Genomic DNA, 18,576 nt, shown 5'->3' with positions numbered 1-18,576 from the left:
AAGTGGAAAGGACTGAGACATGCAGTAACATACAAAAAAAGCTGGTTTTATTTAAAAAATACTTTTCTAATAAGAAATATGGTTTTAAGAGCTATTTCAGTAAAAGTTTGAAATGGAAAGCTGGTTTTGAGTTTTTATCCATGACCTCAAAGGCAGCTGTAGGCTTTTTTCCAAAGAAAGGCGGGGAAGAAGGAAATTCTAGATGGTAGTTTAGAGCCTCTGCTTCATTACATTCAACAATAGTTTTTCGTTGACCATAATAGAGTTTTTTTTTCTACAAGCACAATTTTCTATGACCCTAATACAAACCAAACATAGTACCATTTAATAATTTGACTGTGTCCCTTCCCCCTCAGTCAGAGAGACAGTCTTCTGTGGCTCCCAGCAGTAATGTGTCCAGGGTATCTGTTTACGATTATGGTTTGGGTGTTCTCCTCGTGACCATTTCACATTTCCTTTGAGGATGGGGGTTGAAAAATGAAAAGGCTGAAAAAACCCTCTTTTAAACTACTGCATTTCCTCAGAAGTTCCAGGGACTGTTCCTTCAGCAGGAAAGAGGTACGGATTTGTGAAGGAAGAACAGATTTGCAGAAGACGACTACGCTGAGAGCCGTTGTTCTACAAGTCAAACCTGTCTCAGTAGTGTAGTGGATGGACACCACTCCAGCCTCCCTCCTGACGCTGGGCAGCACAGGCACCAAAGAGTGCTGGGGCTGTAATTAATCTCTCTGAAGCTGCTCCCTGTAACAGTCTCTTCAGCATTTTCTGTAAAAAATGAAATCTAATGAAATTTCCTCAGCTCTGCTTGCATCTTTTAAAGTAAAGCTTTGTATTTTCCTAACTGAAAACATTAATGATGGATGAATAATGTACAATCCAAAACACTCAAGAATTTAGAATGAGAAAGGGTCGGGGCTTCCAGGCATCACTAAAACGAGAGTTATGTTACAAACAACACAACCTCTCTCCCACTGCGTACAAGGTTTCACATTTGGTCAAGGTCTAGTTCACCTGGCTGAGTATTTGAATTTTTAAATTCATGAACAGACCTTTTAAGATTAAAAATAGAAGCCTGCATGCTTATTGTTTCTTGGCTGTACATACTCTCGCTCTTTTGGCAGCCAGAGGGTACTCCATGGCAGTGGAACCACCATCCAATCTTACATGAGAAAGAACAAAGCTAATAATTTATTACTTTAAGCTTTACTTAACTAAAGACAAAAATAGCATTATTTTTCTACTTTCCTGTCTGCAGCAGACAGGAACATTACCCAAGCACTACCTAAGATTTTTATTTATTTTTTAAAGATTTTTTTTTTTAGAGTCTTTTATCTCAAAAAATGATCACATTTACAGATACTCAAAAGCAATGAATATAAGTGTGGATACAAAAGAAGTACTGTTATTTTAGAAGTTTGTAACAATAGTTGTCTTAGAAGAACAGATGCTTTGTGAATCGCAGCGTGACAGTCCCATCCGAGCAGCAATGCCTTGGCAGTTACAAGTACTTAAACACCAAAAGAGGCTGAATGCGGATGCTTTTTACAAAGAACTGTTGGAACCTCTGCTAATGTTCAAAGTTCATCTAAACAAACTTGGAGCTGGCATTTGGTGCAGGGAGAAGTTTCCAGTCCCGGTTCTGCACTGAGCAGTCACATCTGTGGTTATAGTTTGGGCAGATGCTGCAGTGGATGGTGAGCTGCTGCTGTTTGAAGGTAACATCTGGAGGTGTGAATGAGTTCAGAGCCCACATTCAAGCAGGGTTGAAAACTTGGCCCCAAACAAGTCTCTTAGAAATTAGATATTGCAATTTAGTTCATACTAATTAAAACTTTTTTTTTTTGCGATTCTTTTTTTTTTTCGCGATTCTTTTTTTTTTTTCCTGTAAGGGCCCTTTGTCTTACAGTTGCCATACATTTATTTTCATCATATCTCTCACTAGAAGTTAAAAGTATTAATTTGAAGTATTTTCTACTGAAAGCGGACACAGCATGGCAATGGATTAATGTCTTTCAGGGAAATTTAGAAGTAGAAGAGAGAGGCTGAATATCCCATGGGGATATTTTTTATGGATGACTGACTACAGGGTGGTTGTACAAGGGCTAAGGAAATCTGCTGTCTTTTGCAGTCAAAGTCGGAAGGTACAGATTTACTGTAGATCTGACTTAATAACATTTGCAGTGCTGTGGGTGAATAACAACTCTGTTGATTGTTATCTTCTGCTGGAACAGAACTTTCTGAAGGACACTAAATCTGCTCAGGAACACAAAAGATCAATGTAGTAAAAGCACTAATTTTTTTAGTACCTAGTGTGAATTACACTTACTCTTGATGATAGGTACTTACAAAAGTGGCTGGAAAGAAAATGAAAACCTGCATATGCTTAGTGGGTGTCAAATAATTACTAACAGCTATCAGACTTTCTGACCTTATGAGGATAGCAATCTTTAATTTTCTTTTGATATGTCAAATGCAGAAAAAAAATTAAAAATATGTCATGCTGAATAAACATGTAACATTTATTTTGGAACATTATTATCTCAATCAGCTTTATTTAGGGAATTTGGCAATGACAATGAAGATGAAATAATGTATTTTGACAGTAGGCACAGAGGAGTTGAAGAAAAAATAATGGGATTGCCCAGAAGTTGTCTTCTGAGTAGTGCAAGTATGCATTTATGTGAACCGTATTGCTTCTGAATGTATTGTTAGAATTTCTTCTTTGCAAATATATCTTACTGTACTTTTGTACCTTACTTACCAGGGAAGGTAAAAGCTTCTAATCATTATTGGAAAATACGTTTAAATATAATTAGATTATTACAATCTCTAAGCATTTCCAGTGAAATAGTCCATGAAATTCCATGAAAGTCATCTTTTTTCTGCATACCTATATTTGTTCAATGCTGATAACACCAACGTGCAGTTGCTATCTGCTGTTTCCTTGTCTATGTGGAAGAAGTTAGCCTGTTACCTTTCGTGAGGTTGTAAAGACCTTTTGAAAGGAATATGGATATTCTACAGCTTCACAATGAATCTACATCGAGAAAAATAATTTGTGTGTTATGGGGGGGGAAGGTTGAAATGTTTAGCTTTTAACGTTTAACTATGTGGATTAAAAAAACCAAAAACCTGCCATTTTAGAAAAAATTAACTCAGTGGGGCCCAATTTGTTGAGAACCTGTTGTTACCTCAGCTTTATTAAGTGATCTAAGGAGCATTACTGGTTACGACAAGGAAAAGCAAGAAGGGAAGGAAAAAAAACCCTCTAAAATTAAAAAAAAAAAAAAAAAAAAAAAAAGTTATGAAAGAAAAATATTGTTCCAGATCAGGGATGCAGAAAGGAGCAATGCAATTTGATGTCCATCCAGGCTTTCTGTTATTAAACTAAGATGTCTTTATCAATGAATGCACTATTAATATTTTTGAAGCATTGTATGGGAATCATGCAGGCATACCTTGATCAAGATTTTCAGACGTAACTACTTATTGTCAGTGTTTCAATTTTGGAATGTTTTATATGAAATAAATTTAAGGGAAAATGATTTTCAGAAAATGCTAGAGTTCTATGGAAAATGTAATGTCTTAAATTGTCAAAATTGTGGGGTCCTAAAAATCACTCGCCTTTTAAAAAAAATACTCATTTTTATAATTTTATAGCTGCATTGATAGCCATCCCCCTGAACTTCTGAACACTGGTAATGTTTTCCATCTGTTTCTGCAGCTTGGGCAGTGCCCAGAAGGTACACAGCTAGAAGTCGTTGCAATTTAATACCTGCATAGCAAATTGCTGACCTCTTCCTAGGACACAATAGCCAAAGGGCCATATAAAAAGAAGGGCACGGGGTCCAGGCGACCATGCAGTGTTAGGGTGACCAGGCACCCACTCTTACCTTCTTAGGGTGGTAAACCCAAGATTTTGATAAAGGAGTGGTTTAGTATAAAACAAAATTTCAAAACTTAGAGAAAAATGGTATGATTGTGCCCAGCTCCCAGTCATTTCAAGGGGAGTTACGAGTTAATGGTAGCTCCCACAATTAACCTGGTAATGGTGCAGCATCTGTTTGTCAGTCGTATTTATAGGTGTTATTTTTGGCATCAGAGAATGGTCTGCTCGTTATCCTTTTAAATATTCCTGTAACATGGTTTCTGTTTTTGAGAACCTTAGTATTTGTTCTTGATTCTACATTATTGTAAAGATCTCATAAAATAATGTTTTATAATTTAAAAACGTCCAGAAAGACAGTATCTTCTAAGAATAAGGTTAACATAAGATACAATTATTTTATGTGCTATAGGTGTCAGACTTTGGAGCATGTGTCAGAAGCAAACGAAGAGCTGTTGGATGCGGGACCGGCAGACAGACTGGAATACGATACCACCAAAAGCCCAGAGGCTGGTCTCCCCTCCCTTTGTCTCAAGCAAGTGTTTCCCAAGTACGCGAAGCAGTTCAACTACCTGCGACTTGTGGACAGAGTGGCTGCACTGTTTATCCGATTTCTTGGTGTAAAAGGGACAACAAAGTTGGGGCCAACAGGCTTCCGAACATTTATAAGGTTAGTAAAGGGAAGGTTTCTTTAGGAATTGCTTAAACCATAGTCGAGAACTTAGAAACTCGTGATCCTGTGGGGTGGTACTGTTGTCCTTGTGCTTATCTTAGGTTTTGTTGAATAAAAGCGGGCCCTAACAGTGGTACATTTTTTGCTTGTAGGTTTAGTAATGCCTTCTAAAGAAACTTTTCCCCATAAGTTCTATTGAACCATTGCATATTTTTTAATAAAACAGATATATTTTTATCATTCCAAGCTCCCAAAATACCTGACCTATGAAACTGTGTCTAATAGGAACCTGCATCTTTATTCTACAGCAGATCAGCAATACTTTGGGAGATACTATTTGCAGTCTTAGTCAACATGTCACGTTCCTAGTAAATCATCAGAATACCATTGTGAGAAAGTGACAACCGAAATGGGCTCACTTGATCTGATTCTGTTGGCTTTGGGGGCACAGCCATCTGCCCCAGGCCACAGGAAAGGATTTCCAAATGCCAGTTGCTGATGCATTGTGCACCAAGGATTTGCATTGTGAAATTGCAACTTGCAATGGCAAGGAACTCAATTTATTTTTTCACGTACTTTTTATTCGTGAGGGTTTTTTTCATTGTTTTTTACGGATATATCTGTTCTAGTCATGGTACAAATATCTCATTTTCTGTCTTTCATTGACAATGACAAAAGAAATAAGCAGCAGCAGCAGATGTACTCTTAAAATACAGGTCCTGTTTCTGTGCAGATGCATTTAGCATTCAGGAATGAATGTAAACAATTTGATTTATACAAATTATGATATATAGAAAATGACTGAAGGCATCTGCTCTATCCACAGGCCAGTACAGGATTGTTTCAAGTTCTGTATTTTCTATTGTTTAGTCCAGCCTTAATTCGACGCTTTTCAGATTAACACAGAATAAATGCCAATATTTTCTTTTAAGAATATTAAAATAAATTGCCATATCTCAGTGAAGTAGTGTTTGCAGTTTCCTAATGCATGTTAAATTAAACTTTTTAATATTGGCAAATATTTTGTTTATTTTTTCCCAGAGGATCTATACCAACTGCATGGCCCTTTTCTGAAATGCTGTCATTACTACTCATTTCAGAAATAAGGCCATGTTTCTAAGATGTGTGCTGTATCACTTTTCAAGAATAAAATGGTACACAAGTGTGACTTTGTGTATATGTGTGTGCATGTATGTGTGGGCAAGTGGCTGCAGAGACTATTGACTCAAATTTTAGCTAATCGAAATCTGTTCCCCTTCAATAATTTCTTTGTTCTAAAAAATAACTAAAAGGGAAACACCAGCTCTAGTGGCTCTAGTCCTTGCTTGGATGCTGCCTAAGATTTTTGGAGGACTATTTAGGCCAGACCTTAACGCTCTGTTTTAAGGGAGCTCTGCTTAGGCTACTAAAGAGTAAGATTCTTTTAAATTATCCAGTGTTTGGGGTTTGGGTTGGGTTTTTTTTTCCTTTTCTGGCTAAAAATTTTGGCCAGCTCTTTGGCATGTCCACTAGTTCCAGCCAGGCTGCCAGACATCTGGAAATACTGGACAGATGGCTAATTCTCATATATTGATCAACACTACACTGCAGGCTCAGACCACACAAGTGTCGATCTCCTACATGTGCTTATCACCAAATGCCGGAGATGTATCCAGAGGTGCTGCTGTTTTCCATGCAGTGTTCAGTAACGCACAGGGTAAATCTGTTCAGTGTTCAGGCATGAAGAAGTAATTCTGTGCCTGAAAGCTTTTCTCCAACCCTTTTAAAACAGGATCAGTCAGTCAAATGAAAGTATTCTCTGTGTAAACTCTGCCTCATGTAGATAGTCTGTGCAGATTTGTGTTGGGTTTTGCAATGTACCAATTAATTCCATTCTGTTACAGCCTTGGAAAGCGTACTGGCAATAGCCTGGGAGAAAGCTGTGTATAACAGTCAAGTCATATTTTTAATTTAAATACTCAGGGTTTCCCCCCCCCCCCTTTGTTGCAAAATCAAAATAAGCCAGTTCATCTGTAATATGACCTGCTGCCTTTTTGTGGCTAGAGAATGACGTGAGATTGCACCACGTGCAAATTGGATTTTTTTTTTAGGTGCACACCTGGAAGTGGGCCGTTCCTCCTGCCCAGGGCCATTTCTGGCAGAGGTGGTGCCTGCGTGATCTGAACTGGCAGCAGGACTAGGTACATACAGGAGATGCTCTGCATGTGAAAAATTCAGGGCTTGTACCATTTCAGATATGTAAACCTAATGAACGCTGGTTTGTTTGCTGTCTGCTGTATGTGTTTTATTAGACTAAGCGCGTTACGGTGAGTGTGTACATATGATATGGGTAAACTTTTCTCCCAGTGTTCTTTCAGTTGCCCTTGCAGAATTTTTCCTAACTTGGAAGTTTGGACATAATCAGAATTTCTTCTTTATTTTGTCTGTTTTTAACAGAAACTGCAAATTGAGTAACAGCAATTTTTCAATGGCTTCTGTAGATATCTTATATATTGATATCACAAGAAGGTGGAACAGCACGGGAATCGACCACAAAGAATCGGGTAACACTATTTTGTGTTTGCAGACTATGGAAGCTGGGGTTTTTTTGCAATTTTGGTAGCTCAAGCACACTTCAAACATTCCATTAAAAAAATGGGACCAAGGCATCTGGGGCATGTACGTGTACAACAAATTCTTCTGTTTAGTTCTGTGCAGTTTCCCTTTATCTACAGAACAGATCACTCTTAGTTTTCAATTTATTTATTGGAAAAAGTCTTCTGCAAGCCCCTTTTTATGCTTGCAATTTTGCATTTGTAAGACTTGTTGCTGTTCGCAGAGAAGCATTTAAAACCATTTCCAGTGGAACCTTCAACTTAATTACAGTGTAAGAAGGCATGTCCATATTAGAGTAGCTTACATGGCCTAGCAAAACCCAACCAAACCAAAAGCTATGCAGGAGCTAGAAATAAATATGCTTAACTTCTCTTTTTGTTTTGTGTTCCCCAAAAAGGTTACTTTGGGGCAAACAAAACTACCAGTGTTACTTTTCCTTTCCCAGGGAGTGTGTGTGTGTGTGTGACCTGCCCAACAGTACACTCCCTTTTTTCATTTTCATTGTCATTGTGATGGGCGAGGGAAGGACAATAGGTTTCTGCACAAACTTGCACAGTGCTCAGCTATTAAAGAGGCTCTTATTAAGGATGAGTAGCAGTGTGTTTTTGCTACAAGCACCCCTTGCTGTAAATTGTTCATGCAGGAGCTGGGTCAAACAGCCAACATAGCCTTCAGTAGTGAATTACCTCCCCATCTGCTTTAGTCACATTTTTAGATCTGAGACAGTAATCTATCAAATAGCAGAGTACAGGGATTATTTTCTTGTTATATTACATTTAATATATAGCTTAATTTCTAGAATTGCTATTACATTTCTATATGAAGTTGAGTCCATAAATTTGGCAACTTTTCCATATCGCTTTTGTAAAGTGTTGAATCATTTCAATTGTGTTAATACTCCTATCTCAAAAAAAAAAACCAACAAAAAAACATTAAATGTTCCTGATGACATTTTTTGAGCCACTTATAGCAGGGAAACAGCAGTTGGAGCATTCTGGAAGGTTTTATGCCACTGCTTCTTGTGGCCATCAAAGAGGATTGTCAAGGTTCCATTTAAATCAGTGTGGGATAAAGAAATCCACATTGATGCTGCTGGCATAAACTAGCATGCTGGTCACAGAGCTGCAAGCTGGCATCTTCCCAGAAATCGGTTCAAAATATATTTTTATGTAAGAAGCTGAACATGGACATCAATGCATATACTCCTGCATCTTTTTTTTTTGAATGCTAAAATAGCAGAAGACACAAAAGTCTCCAAGTTGAGACTGACTTTTGTATTTATTATCCCACCTCCCTAAAATACGTCTGTAGTTCCCTCCTGCATAAACATCAAGAATTAGTGACACACATAAAAGGCCATGGTCAGGTGTGACAGCAGTAAAATTATTTATATATAACCTTTTTTTGAGTATTTGAACATGGTTCAGAAATGTTAATGAAGCTTATATTTGTATGAAATAGATAAGTATTATTTTGTCTTGCTTGAACATAGGTATCCTATAATAACCTGTAGAGTCTGTGTATATGAAGTCAGATAAGGGAAAAGGAGAATAATATGAAGACAGATAAGGGAAAAGGAGAATAAGTAAAATAGACTGTTCACATGGCTGATGAAAAGAATAAGTCCAGATCTAAGATTAGAAGGGAGAAAAGGAAAGTATAGTGCAGAGGAGATAGTATGATTTATTATGCGTGAACTCCTGTACTAGTTTAGGTAGGTTAGGGTCACCTTAGTTTCACAGGTATGTAAAATTTGAGCATTTGCATTTAGCATTTCAGTGTGGGTATAAGTCATTTATGTGGTTAGCTGATAGAATTTCACTAGCAAAAATGATAGAAATGCAAGTGAATATTCAGGCTTTCAGAAATGAAGAGATTTATTTGTTGACAGTCTCAATGAACCAGATGTTTTCCAGGTGTTACAACACAAAATACCCAACCATTTCTGTTGGCTTTGCGTTTGGCCCACTTCCAGCTGTAATCAATACAGTAACTATTGCTGTTGTCATAAAACAGCAGCTTCTAACTTTTTTATTAAATGCTTCACATGAGTGTCACTTATGGGGGAGAAAGTGTGTATGCTACCAAAGGTGCTTTCCCTGTCTGCAGCTCACCGTGACTGATAAAATAATTTACTGAGCTGGCAGCTGCTGCTTTCAGATAACTCACCAATTCCTTTGCAAGCTATTTTACAGGCAAGATCGTAAGCAACCCCAGCTGCAGCCTTAGTTGAGAGAAATTATACTTCAGAAGGTAATTGTAATATTTTGAAAAGGTGCCTTTCCTGCAGCATAAATAAGCCAACAGTAAGTTAAAAAACCCAAACTTTTCAATATCACATCCTAAAATAATCTTCTTAAGTGTATGTTCAAACTGGGAAGCCAGTTAAAGCACAAAGCAGCTATAACTGTTCCTTGTTGCTGGCATTCTGCAAAACCAGTTGTGGTCTGGCTTCTTAATTAAGAATTAAAGTAGGTATTACTTCAAGGTTTTAAATACAATAATTAGTGTTAATATGCAGCCCCTCTTTCCATTGGCTGTGGTAATGTGTTATTAGTAAGATGTGATTGAGCAACACCTGAAGAGTCTGTACTGCAGCATGTGGCTTCTGCAGGGGACTTTTGTTTGTGAAGGGGCAGAGCAGAGAGTTTTATTATAGCAGAGAAATTTTTTGGCACTACACTACTTTCCCTTCGTACACACTTCAACTGTTTTTAATTCAATTGAAACAAAACTACTATTGTAGAGTTACTGGGTGTGGCTGAAAAAAATGGCCTCTAAGGCTAAGGATTCATACCTAGTACAGTCTTTGCAGAAGGAAAGTAACGCTTCGAATAAACTCACTTCTGTGATAAGGTGGTACTTGGTAATGGGGTTATCTTTATAGTGCTGCAGAGTGAAATTACATACTGTTTCAGTAGTTGTACATTTGAACTTTTTAGATCCATCTCTAAAAATACAAGGTTTCAATGACCCAATCCAGTTGCCGATATAAACTTTTTTTTTTCTCCGGGTAGATTGTCTTCCTTGAAGCTCAATATGTTACTCTGTGTCTGATTTGGTTTCAATTTAATATTTGAGGCAGAAGAAGTCAAGGCTGATATCACATCAATTTAATTGTACAATATCTTAAAATTGGTTGTTGCTGTACCAGTTTGCCTCTGGATGCCAGGGTGCTGGTCGGGCTGATGTCTGCAAAACCAGAAATAGCCTCAGTGACAGAGAGTATCACCCGTCTGTAACCCAGCCTGGGTATGCCCTGTACTGAAATACTAAATGAGCGTGTGTGTTACATACAAATAAAACGTTGTCTTTTGGTCTTTGAAGGACAGACGGTTTCTTTTCTTGGTGAGGATTCTAGATGGCTGCTGTTTAAATTAAAAGATGTTAACTAACACAATTGTATGTGTCCATACCCAGCACATATACATTTGGCCTTGCTGCCAAAAGAAGCAAGAGATAGTATTATGCTTAAAGAATGTAGTTTGCTAGAGAACACTGTGCTATGAATCTCCTATAAACACCTTTTCCTTGCAGGAATGTGTTTGCAAGCCTTTGTCGAAGCTTTCTTCTGTCTGGCTCAGAAAAAATACAAGTCCCTCCCACTTCATGAGCAAGTGGCATCGCTAATTCATTTTTGTGAGTATCATCTGGCTGCCCTGGATGAAAAGCGCTTGGTTTGTGGCCGTGCAATTGTGGACCGCCGAAGTGCAGTAGTTCCTTGTCAGGCAGATGGACTTCACCTTACACCAGCTGCATATACACCCCTCCTGAATCGCACGGCCGCAGCTAGTAAATTTGCAGATTATAGAAGTCATCACTGTTAATGGTGCTAATTCACCAGGACAGAACTGAGAATTAATTCCCAGGTACATGCATGTACTGCAGGAGGAGAGACAAGACTCTTGAATTCCTTCATCTGATAGTCACAATTATTTATTTCAGCTTTTTTTTATTTACACTCTTCAAAAAGTCTACTGCAAGAGCCCATTCTCAAATAATGATCCTGGCAATGGCTATTAATTTACCTCTCTGTTGGACCTACAGTACACCTCACGTGACAAACTGTGCTTTCATCCCAAGCATATAGAAAACCACGTGTGAAGACAAGGACCAAAATACAGTGGGATGATAACCAGCATCGTGGGATTAATTGCACTGATCGAGAGGCACACTCATATCAAAGGAATTATGTTGCTTTGTATGCACTGGAGGTATCATGGAAACCAAGTAAGGAGCTGCAGTCTCAAATACCAGTTGTGGACTTTGGAAAACTGAAACCTGGAATTACATTTGTGGTCAGACTTCAGGTTTTGACCCTCTCCTTTTGGTGGCTTGGACTGCGTATGTTGGAATCAATGCAGATTTGGTCATTGTCTATGTACTTATTTTTTTAAAGTCAGTCTTAAAACACTGAAATCACATTTTGGCTTCTACTGCTTTGTACACGTCTTTGCCATGACAAGTACTGTTAATTTTTTAAAGAAAAACTAAAGATGTTTATCCTTTTGCTTCCACAGAACCAATAAGCTCACACTTATTCACAGAAAAAATTTACTTCATTAAGTCAAATTTGGTGAATCAAGTGATGGTTTTGTCTTCAGGTACTAAGCACCGCTTCTGCAAAAAGCTTTACACTGTAAAGGCCTAAGAGTTCATTTAGATTCCAGTGAAACCAATCCTGTCACTGACTTTAGGCTAACTTCTAGGTTTGCTTATTTTTTGCCTTTTGCATGTTTGTTACCCTATTTGGACCTGCAGTAACACCTAGAGCAGATTTTTGTCTTTGCACACATTCTTCATTTTTTTCCCTTAAATAACAGTATAACTCTGTACAAATTAGATCTATATTATTTAACAGGATATTTTGTCAAGAATGCTGGGCTATACCACTGGAGTTGTACAGAGTATAGTTTTATTTTTCAAGAAATGAACGATGACTTCCATAATCACACTCTTCCTGGGGGGTGGCTAAGCAGAACATGAGACTGGCTGAAAGGACAGGAATAACTTGGAACTTCAGGGCTGTTCAGTCAAATTCTTTTTGGTCTGATATTTTATTACAATAATGTATGTCTACATCCAAGTTTGATTTTTCCTCGTTTGTTCTATTCTGTAATGTTAATGAGTCTGCTGATGTTCTAGTGTTCTTCATACTGTCAAAAATTGCAAAGCTGTAAGATGGGACAGGGTCTGGGCATTTAGCTTTGGATTGGAGAAAATTACCTGAGCTCCATGTCAAAATGTTCCAATGGCTGGTGTGTCAGAAACGTGACCTTGGACGCACATTGTCAGTGCAGAGGGACTCCACTCATTTAAAGTCATGGACAAAATGCACGCATGGTATCGAGTGAGTTCTCACTTCAGGAAAAGTTTAGAGTTTCTTTTCTGATGTTAGTTTTAAGCAGCATGCATTTTTCCTAAGTGGCAATCAGCAGCATGGCAATACAATGCAGAAGTCAATCTGAGCCCACAAGAAACTAATACCTAGCATGTGTTAATATTGGATGTGGGCATCCCTTCTTCTTTTTGTCTTTTTCTGTAACACCAATAAGAGTAGTAGTAGATGATCTTTTCTAGTTCAACGGTTAGAATGTTTGAAATTTTATGTATTGTACGTAAGAGGACAATTGTAGACTAATGCCGCTGCCCTCAGCCTTGTTTAAGTTTCATAAAGATTATTGCAGTATGAAGATAAAATGCCAAACTCCAAGGTCTGGCATCTGTCAGAACAAATGAAGCTGAAAGGGTCATTTTTTTTCATACTTTCATTGTAATATATTTGAAGACATTCACAAGTTGAAAAATGGTTACTTCTCATTTTGTGACATCTGACATTTGTCTTGCGATTGGCAGTGTGTTACTAGAAAATAGCTTACAGTTTCTCTCATCTTGTGATTGATGTCCTGTAAAGACAGAGCTACAGAAGAGTCGGATTTGAAATGCTACAACTGCGAATGCTTTTCCTTACAGCTTTAAAGTGGTACAATCTATGGCCTAAAATATCCAGGTTTTGCTATTGTATAAGTTACCCTGCTATCAGTGGAATAAATTAACTATTGTATATAATGAACACTGGTAAGATCTCTCTCTGTTTTAGAGATCTTTATATTCTCTGGATCTAATTCAGATTTTTATAGCCTGTGCATACAGAAGCCGATGCAGCATGCCCTGTTTATCTCCCGCTTCAAACATGAAGGGTCCCTTGTAGAATAGTCAAAATATTCAATTATCTGCCTCTAGTAATCCAGTGTTCATGTATTTATATAATTGGAAAATTGAATGCCATATTATTCTCGGGGGGAGGAGGGGGATAAAACAGGAGTGTACGTTAGAGACTTAATGACAAAGTCACATTTCTCTTCCCTGCCATCTAATGCAATTTCCTCTGCATATTATTTAACATCCAAAGCAATTTCACATAGCCTTTAAGTTACCAGCCCGTGCACACACAAAAAAATGACCAGAGACACTTTATTCAGAACCATGAATGCTAATGTACTGATAATCTGTTAATCCTGAGGTACCTTTCTAGCAAAAGAAACAATACATGAAAGGTAGTAGGCGTTGGTTTTTTAATAATACTTTTCTATATATTCTTTCCAGAGAATAACACAGCACTCACTATTCCATTTATGACAGAGAGGATATGAACATTACATACCAGTGAAGTCTTTCTCGTTACCAGACACACTGGGTCTGATATTCCTCACTGGGTATAAATCGGATTAAAAACACTTCAACACCTAAGGAAGATTTGAGGCCAGTGAGTCCAGAATTTCAGTCCAGACATCCCCCTTCCTGGCAGGCTTGTATCTAGCCCAAACGTGCCCAAACTCATTCGGTGACTCCTTGTTTGATTTTGAGTTCTTTCTCTGCATAAGGCTGTTGTAGGCTAAATCACCTGAAATCTGTCTTCTGCCTAATCTGGACTGGGCTCTTTGATGCTTCGTTGCCCTCTGCCCAAATGCCCGTCTCGCCCCGTTACAGCCGTGTGTTTTGGGAACATTTAACATACACCAAGCGGATCACTTCACTTGCCGCATGCTTCTAGTCACTTTTCCTGTGGTGATTTTGGGGGTTGAGAAGGGCATTGCTCCTGCGCCGCTGGATGCGGGAGCCCTTGAGGGCTACGCTGGGGTTGTAGGATGAGCTGCCGCAGGAGGAGCAGTTGCCCGCGGGGGCTGCCTGGATGGTGCCTCAACTCTGCACTTGCTTGCTGTGGCGTGAATGACTTCCACAGTCATCGTCCCAGCTCCTTGTTCCTAGCCAGCACTGTGTCTGACCTTATTCTGATGGCTGGCTGACGGGCAGTGATAATCTGCTTCTAAATATTACCCTGTTCCCTCTAATTTGTTTTCTTCTCCATCATGCTTTGCTGTCTTTCCTCCTAATTCCACAGTTTTGCTTCTCAGCTTGCCTAATAAACTGATGTGGTCAATTTGGCCGAATCCCTTAGTTCAGCTTCCTATGTGGCTGTACAGCCGTTTCTGGAAGACATGTGCCTTCGTTTTGAAAGTGAATCTATCCTCCGTTGTCTCTGCAAGGCGTTGCCACGCATCAGCCTTTGCCGAGTTGATCTGTCAATTCCAGCTTTTCTCTGTGCGTTGTCAGAGGATCGATCTCCGCGGCTTTGTAGCACGGGTGCCAGCCCTCCCGCCTGTCAGCCCCTCTCCTCCCAGTCCCACGGCCGCGGACACAGCAGTTTCCAGCGTGCGGGCTGCCTTTCGGTTTCACGGAGCAGAAATATGTGATAAATTACTACTTGGCCAAGTCTAGCCCTAGTAGATGGAGCCCCTGTGGGCTTCCTGGAGCATCCCCACGCATGGGAATCTCCACAGGGATCCCTGCCCGGCTGGGCCACAGGGGGAGCGGGGCCTGGCTCCCTGTGTCCGATGGAGCCCCTGCGCTTCCAGAACCTTCTCGCCAGCAGCCGCCATTACACGGAGAGGCCATTTCACGCCCACGGCAGCTGCCAGCAAGTGATGGCCGTGGGGGACGGCGGGGAAAGGGTCGGCCTGGCCGGAGCAGGACCTTCCTTCAGCGGTAGGTTCGTTTTTGTAGAGTTCTGGGTGAAGTGGGTCGTTTTCGTAACAGTTGCTGTTGTTTATCATCGACGAGAAGGAAGCAGATTGCGGAGCCCGCCCGGCTTTACAGCGTTAGCGGCTCGGTGAGCGCGCCGAGGTGCTGCTGCTCAGTTCGTTAGTTTGAAACAGGGAGATGAGGTTGAAATAATTGGTACAGCTGTTGTGGATTGTGGTTTGGTTTTGGTTTTTTTTCCACCTCCGATCTCCGTCATCCGCAGAGGTTGATCAAAGCCTCCTGAAGCAGGGAGCTGCGGACGGCATCTCCCCGTGAGGTGAGGAGCGGGTGGATCCTCTCCATCCCGAGTTCCTCACGAGGGCTGTGCTTGCCGCTGGCTTTGCTAATAGCAGTCAATTACCATTAAATGGACCCAAATTCAGTACGGTGCGGAGGTGAGAGCCGTCCCGCGTTCCTCACAAGGGCTGTGCTTACCATTGGCTTTGCTAATAGCATTCAATTACCATTAAATGGACCTAAATTCGGTAGCGATTTATAAACATTGTTAGGAAGTACCTCAGCACGAGGTCCTGGACAGTTTATGCTGAGGCTCGATGTAGACGTGGAGACGAAGAACGTGGGCCTCGGTCGCTGCCCGCAGCAGCTGGGTGGGAGTGCGGGCAGGGGGGGCTGCGGAGGCTCGTGGGATCACAGCAAGCTGAAAGAGCCAGAGATCTTTACTGGAACACAAACAGATCTTTAGAAATGTGATTTTTTTTTTTTTTTTTTTTCTTTTCCTCCCCTCTGCTCACCCGTTGCCTTCTGTGTTTTAATCAAAGAACTCTTACTTCATTTGTTTTCCTTGAAACTCTTGTTCTCACAGCTTTTAACTTCAGCGTTTTTACCTCTGCTTTTCCCTTCTATCTTCCTACTTTCCCCTCCCTTATTGTCATGATGGAGGGGAGAACTGAACTCTCTCACCTTCCTTCTCCCAGTCCTGTTTGTTTTTTTTTATCAAGCAGTTAGATTGTTGAACTCTATGGTTCTCATTGATGTTGCCAGCTTTGAGGAGGGTTGCTTTGCAGGGAAGCTTTGTCTGAAGAACTGGGAGCTCCCCGCGGCAGCCCAGCTCGCCGGCCGGCCCCAGCCAGGGGATCTGGCAGTTCAGCTCATTCTGCGCCTGTCTCCTCTGGCAGTGCCTTGTTCCCCCTCCTCTGTAGCAGGCTGCGTACCCAGGTACCTCTTGCTGTGGGTGGCTGCGGAGCAGGGGCAGAAGTCAGCACAGACTTTGCGCTACCCGATGCTGTTATCTGCAGCCTTTTGGTACGTGGATGAATCTGCCAGCGCCTGCCGCTGTCCAAAGTTTTTGTGGCTGTTCTAATTTCTGTGGCACACAGGTCTGTGCGTGGGTACCTTTGTATTATCTGTGCTTACAAAACGACTGTAAAAATCTCTCAATAGCAAAGTCAGCAATTAAAGCAATGGCACTGAGTGCTGCCTTCTAAAAGCGTTTGGGAATAGCTGCTTTCTGTGCACTTGTGACCATGCTGATCTGCAGCCCCACGCTGCCATCCCTGCAGCAGCTTCCTTGTGGCCTGTCTTGCCAGCTCGCTGTCAGAAACAAGCCTTGTGCCCATCCCTCTGCCTTGCTCACCTGCAGCTCACACCAGCCGGTTCTCCCAGTGCGTGTGCCAGTTTGCTGCCAGGAACAAGCTGCAGGCGAGCTGCCCAGGCCAGGAGACTCCAGAGGTGCTCTGTCCTGTGCAGCTCAGCTCATGGGCATCAGCTTTATCCTCTTTTGGTATTAGTGGTTCTGTCTTGGATCTGGTGGGACCAAGATGTCCCTTTATATGGACCAGGACTGTTAACTGTGCAGTGCTCCAGATGATGTCTCCCACCTGCGTTGCAGGGCAAGGACTCGACTCCTCCCCGTCCCTGACAAAAAGAAAGTGTATGTCTACACATTGACTGCACTGGTCCCAGCTGCTTAGCCTGATGCTCTGTCATGCTTTGCTGTCATGCTCTTCACTTTCTGATTCAACTATTGTAAAATCCTAGATAGCTTTCTGCACAGTGGTAAACTAGTCCCAGCTTTGTGCAGGGCCAAGCTGCAGCAGCTTTAGCAGAGGTGCTGTTTCCTTCGCAGGCCCCTGGCTGTTCCTCCCAAAGATGCTGCAGTGCGCTCCTTGCTGCCCACTTGAGCAAGAACGAACTGCTCCAAGCATGAGCTGAGCACTCGTTTTTCTTAGGTAATGACTCTGTTTATATAGCTGTCACCTCCTTTTGGAGATGCTGACTGGCATGACTGCTAATGCGCCTCTGCCTGCAAGCACACACAGGTTCTGTAGCAAGCGCTCAAGTGTGTTCAGTAATTAGAAACCTGTCCAAAAAAATGTGAGTGCTGTCACCACCTGTCTTTGTGTCTGTGTCTAGCAGTTCTGCTGCTCAATTACTGGTTGTTACCTGTCTCTGCTTTCAAACTTGCTTTTGTGTGGGAGAGATATTTATTCCTCTTCTCTTCTGGTGCACAGTTTTGGGAGGAGGAATGAGAGCACCCTTCTCTTCTGAGTCAGTTGACTTACCAGCAGAGGCTTCCAGTAGCAGCAGCAGACTGTGAGTGTGCAGAGATGTACGATACCCCAGCATTAGCCAGGTAGATAGAAGAGCACAGCTGAGACACTTAGCCCTGGTTTGCTGTGGTTTTGGCTAGAGCTCTTTTCTGTACCCATCTTTTCTCCCTGAGGTGACTATAGTAATCTAGAAGCTCAGGTACATCTGCAGTGCTTGGAGAGGGAGCTGTCAGTCTCGGAGGCTTCTTTTGCTGATACCCTTTCCTGTCAGTGGGCTGTTCAGATCCATCTGGACGACAGTAAGAGTTGCCCGTAAGGAGATGATTATAGGAAGAAAAGACGTGATCTCCAGGTCTGGCCTGCATGCTGTGTCTGTGTCCTGTGCTGTGTTCTAGATGGTGCTGGTCGAACGTTGGAGGAGCTGCTTAATCATTTCTGGTGACAGCAAGGTTGGGAACCTGAGCTCCCAGCTCCTCTTCTTGACTCTGGGAGGGAGTCTGATTTCTGCTCTATGGCGCAGGTTTGTTGGCCTTTTGTCTCAAGGTACGAGTATGCTGGAGGCCAGACCAGTGTGCAGGAGAAGTCAGCGCTTTCCCACCCCTGCTGTGCTACCTCATGAAGCATGGTACTGGGGAAATCGGACTGCTGCTGGCAGGGGTGAGAGCTGGTTATGCACACCTGGCACTGAGATGGACGTGCCTGGACAGCAGCAGCACAGTTTGATCTTTGCATACTGTTATCATCAGCTGCTGCAGCTGGCTTCATATATGCTCCCTGCTCATGTCTTCTTGAAAGCAAGGGTATGTGTTGGCATGTGAGAGGCAAGGGGG

General features: G+C 41.4%; 1 protein-coding gene across 4 annotated transcripts in view; it reads left to right on the top strand.

Moving 5' to 3' along the window:
* The window catches only part of TTLL11 (tubulin tyrosine ligase like 11), a 52,572-nt gene extending 39,345 nt beyond the window's left edge, over positions 1 to 13,227 (top strand). For all 4 annotated transcript variants that reach the window (XM_069771207.1, XM_069771206.1, XM_069771208.1 and 1 more), the window contains 3 exons: positions 4,299 to 4,556; positions 6,996 to 7,102; positions 10,692 to 13,227. In XM_069771207.1, the coding sequence (XP_069627308.1) occupies positions 4,299 to 4,556; positions 6,996 to 7,102; positions 10,692 to 10,981 (655 nt within the window). In that variant the 3' untranslated portion in view covers positions 10,982 to 13,227. The remainder of the gene's footprint in view (positions 1 to 4,298; positions 4,557 to 6,995; positions 7,103 to 10,691) is intronic.
* The last annotated feature ends 5,349 nt before the right edge of the window (positions 13,228 to 18,576 follow it).

This window comes from Haliaeetus albicilla, chromosome 26, assembly GCF_947461875.1.
Source record: "Haliaeetus albicilla chromosome 26, bHalAlb1.1, whole genome shotgun sequence".
In the NCBI taxonomy this organism is placed as follows: domain Eukaryota; kingdom Metazoa; phylum Chordata; class Aves; order Accipitriformes; family Accipitridae; genus Haliaeetus; species Haliaeetus albicilla.
Note: the sequence above shows the minus strand (reverse complement) of the source record. Positions and strands in the feature narration are given on the sequence as shown.